Raw genomic sequence first — 3,070 nt, forward strand, 5'->3', positions numbered from 1 at the left:
CAGCGGGGCTCACCAGCTCCGCTCTGGCACCGCCCGAAGGCTGATGGGACCCTCAACGGCGCAGCCTCCACGTGAACCATCCACAGCAATGACCTTCCCAGCTGGTCTGCCCTCGGGGGGGGGCCCTTCACAGCATGGCCATTCTGGGGTGGGTTGAAGACGTGGCGTTTATTGTTCGTGGTGGGCTGGAAGGCGGTGGCGGCGCGTGGCGAGGGCTGCCGCTGAAGCCGGTCTCCCCCTGTCACAGGCCGCGTGACTCGCTCCGGGGCAAAAAACGTCGGCGGCCCGGCCCGGTAAAGCCGGCCTCCCACTGTAACAGGCTGCGTGACTCGCTCAGGGGCTGTCGGCCCCACTCGGCTCCCTCAGCCCTCCTGGGCCCACTTGAGGAAGGTGGGGATGTCCCGCACCGGCACGTTGCGGGTCAACGCTTTGACTCGCAGGTTCCGGTCGTCCGTCAGCAAAACCACTTCCCTGAGCAAATGGATGGGATCGTCTGCAACGAGAGAGAGAGAGAGAGAGAGAGTGGCATGAAGCTCAGACCATCCCACTCTGCCCCAGCCCTTTTACCCATCCCACACCACGCTGTCCCCCCTACCCTCCTCGGGTGCTGCGCCCCAAGGCATGGCAGGGCCACCCGGCACCGCTCCCAGCACCCCGCTCCCTGCCAAGGCTTCCCGGCGTGGCTCAGAGACAACATTTCATCTCGAAGGCCGCCTTCTCCCCCCACCTCTGGCTGGGGGATGATTTGTGATCTCTGCTCGCAGCCCCGGGGCCGGGAGGGCCGGTGAGCAGCGCCAGGGTCCCACGCTGCCCGTTGCCCGCATGGGGTGGTGCACCGCGCCGCAGGCAGGGAAGAGGAGGTTCCTCTGCCTGACCCAGGCCAGGAAGACAGCCCGCGACCCTGGCTCCAGCAGGAAGCTGGTGCTATTATTCTGGTGATCTCATTATAAGATCTAAAACCACCCTTTATTTTTTGCGAAGCTTTTTGGAGTCGCCACTGACACCGAGGCGTTTCTGGCTGGGGCTCAGACAGCCAGAGAGAGTTGAAGCCTGAGAAATAACCAAAGGGATCTTGCCCCCAGATGGATGATCTGCCCCGCACGCAATGCGCCGGGCTGGGATGTGGGAGCCACGCTTACGTGTGTGCGAAGCAGGGGAAGCATATGGGGTATGTGTAAGCAGCTGGGTCCTGTGACCAGAGTACTGTTCCTACGAGCACAGGAAACACAGTGCCTCCGAGCCAGGACGGGAATGGAAAAAACAGAGTTTATGGGAGCCCAACATGGGCCCAGATTGGCGGCGCAGGGAGCGGCAGGACGAGGGGAAAGGGAGGGTGGCCAGGAACGTGGGCTATGGTCACGGTGTCAGGGCTGAGGGTGTCGGGGAGAGCACCCCAGCCGGCCTGTGCCAGGAGGAAGAGGAGCAGGGGCTCGGTGGGAAGGCAGGCCTAGGGCCGAAGACTGCCGAAAGTGGGATCAGGAGGTTTTGTGCGGACACTTTAAGAAATGTGTAACAATAAACATCCTCTGCTCCGCGCTGGTGACGCGCCTCCTTGTTACAAACCAGAGGCTGTCAGCTTGTCAGGCCCCATTCCCCATAATCCACATGATTTCAAAATTCAGCATCATTTGCACATAAACATTTGGTGACGGTTTCTCTGTGAATCTGACAAGTTAAGCTGCTAAGAATTCGCGCTGACAAATGCGGGTTGATTTCTTGGGCAGCTGCTGATGCGATTCCCATCCCCACTGCCCTGGCAACAGCCCGGGGGCTGTCTGGTCCCAGCACATGTGGCCGATGCCAACTGGGCATCAGGAGGGAAAAGGGCCCTGGTCAGGAGGCACCGGGGCTTGTGGGGAGGAGGCTCGTTCTGGCCCCTCATCACTGCTGCTGGCACCGTGAAATTGCTTCGTGGACATTTACGGTGGGCTTCTCACAGGCTGGGGCATCCCCAGCGCAGTGAGGTGCGCATTTGGCAATGCGGTGAGAGGGCCACAGCCTGGGGCTGACCGGAGGCAGGAGGTGGCACCTTGGTGTTGAAAGAGGCAAAATGCGGGAGAGATCGGCTCCAAGGGCCGTGAAAGAGAAATGAGAAGGGTCCGCGGGATGCAACAGAGAAGTGACAAGGACGACGTAAGGATGTTCTTTTACCTTTGTTGGAGGGCATGAAATCCTTGGCCTTGTCGTTGCAATAGTGGAGGCAGCAGGACAGAATCAGGTCATCGTTGTTTCCCTGGAAGAAAAGGGCAATGTTACCCCTGGCAGGAAAAAACCTGCAACCTCACCACCCTGATTTCTGCACTGTCCTTGAGACACTGCCACAGCTCAGCAGAGAGCAGGCAGGCCTGCTTGGAGCCAAAACACATGCAGCTCGCAGGAGCCTGCTCAGCCGCCTGCAAAGGTGGGGACAGAGCTACCCCCTGCCCAGGGCTCGTGAACCCCAGGGTCCCTGGTTTCCCCCAAGGAGGCAGTGGAGAAGAGCCTCCAGCACTTGGCATCACTACCTCTGCGTCCCATCCTCCTGGGGCTGGGATGTCCCTTACCTGCTGGCCGGTGGTGTCTTCGCTGCGGAAGGAGATGGACTCCAGCTCGTTGCCTCGGCTGGTCAGAGCCCTCAAGCAGTTGTCCCGGCTCTCGAATCGCTCCTCCAGGAACTCGATGGACTTCCTGGCTCTCTCCTGCACTTGGCGGGCATAGCCTGCGGCCCGGTGCTCCATCTCCGGGCCCTTGGCCAGGCCATCCAGCTCGTTTATCACTTCAAACAGGAAGAGGAGGTACAGTTACTATGGGACAAGGTGCTCCCGTGACCTGCTGCTGGAGCACGCAAGTTGCCAAGGCCTCAGGGCCGGGGCACTGGGAGCTGGCTCAGGAAATCTGGGTTCAGCTGCCGCAATGTCCCTGCACTCTTGGACTTGGCTGCGGGTCTGGAAAAGCTTTGCTGCCTTCCACCTCCGTTGGTCACCTGGCTCGGCCCCGAGAGCGCAGGCACCTCACCCCTAACGCTCCCTAAGGGCATCTTGTGCTGCTCTGCGAAAAGCCGTGCACCCGGGACCACCGCCGTGCCCCCTAC

At 60.9% G+C, this 3,070-nt stretch overlaps 1 protein-coding gene across 1 annotated transcript; it reads right to left on the minus strand.

Moving 5' to 3' along the window:
• Positions 1–26: 26 nt before the first annotated feature.
• On the minus strand, positions 27–2,755 carry LOC104082892 (telomerase-binding protein EST1A-like; the record flags this gene model as incomplete). The annotated part of the gene is made up of 4 exons (XM_009586161.1): positions 27–232; positions 305–493; positions 2,152–2,233; positions 2,544–2,755. Coding segments are annotated over 3 exons (425 nt in total), but the record flags the coding sequence as incomplete, so codon positions are not given.
• Positions 2,756–3,070: the final 315 nt, after the last annotated feature.

The sequence above is a fragment of the Fulmarus glacialis genome, unplaced genomic scaffold (genome assembly GCF_000690835.1).
Source record: "Fulmarus glacialis isolate BGI_N327 unplaced genomic scaffold, ASM69083v1 scaffold34959, whole genome shotgun sequence".
NCBI lineage: Eukaryota > Metazoa > Chordata > Aves > Procellariiformes > Procellariidae > Fulmarus > Fulmarus glacialis.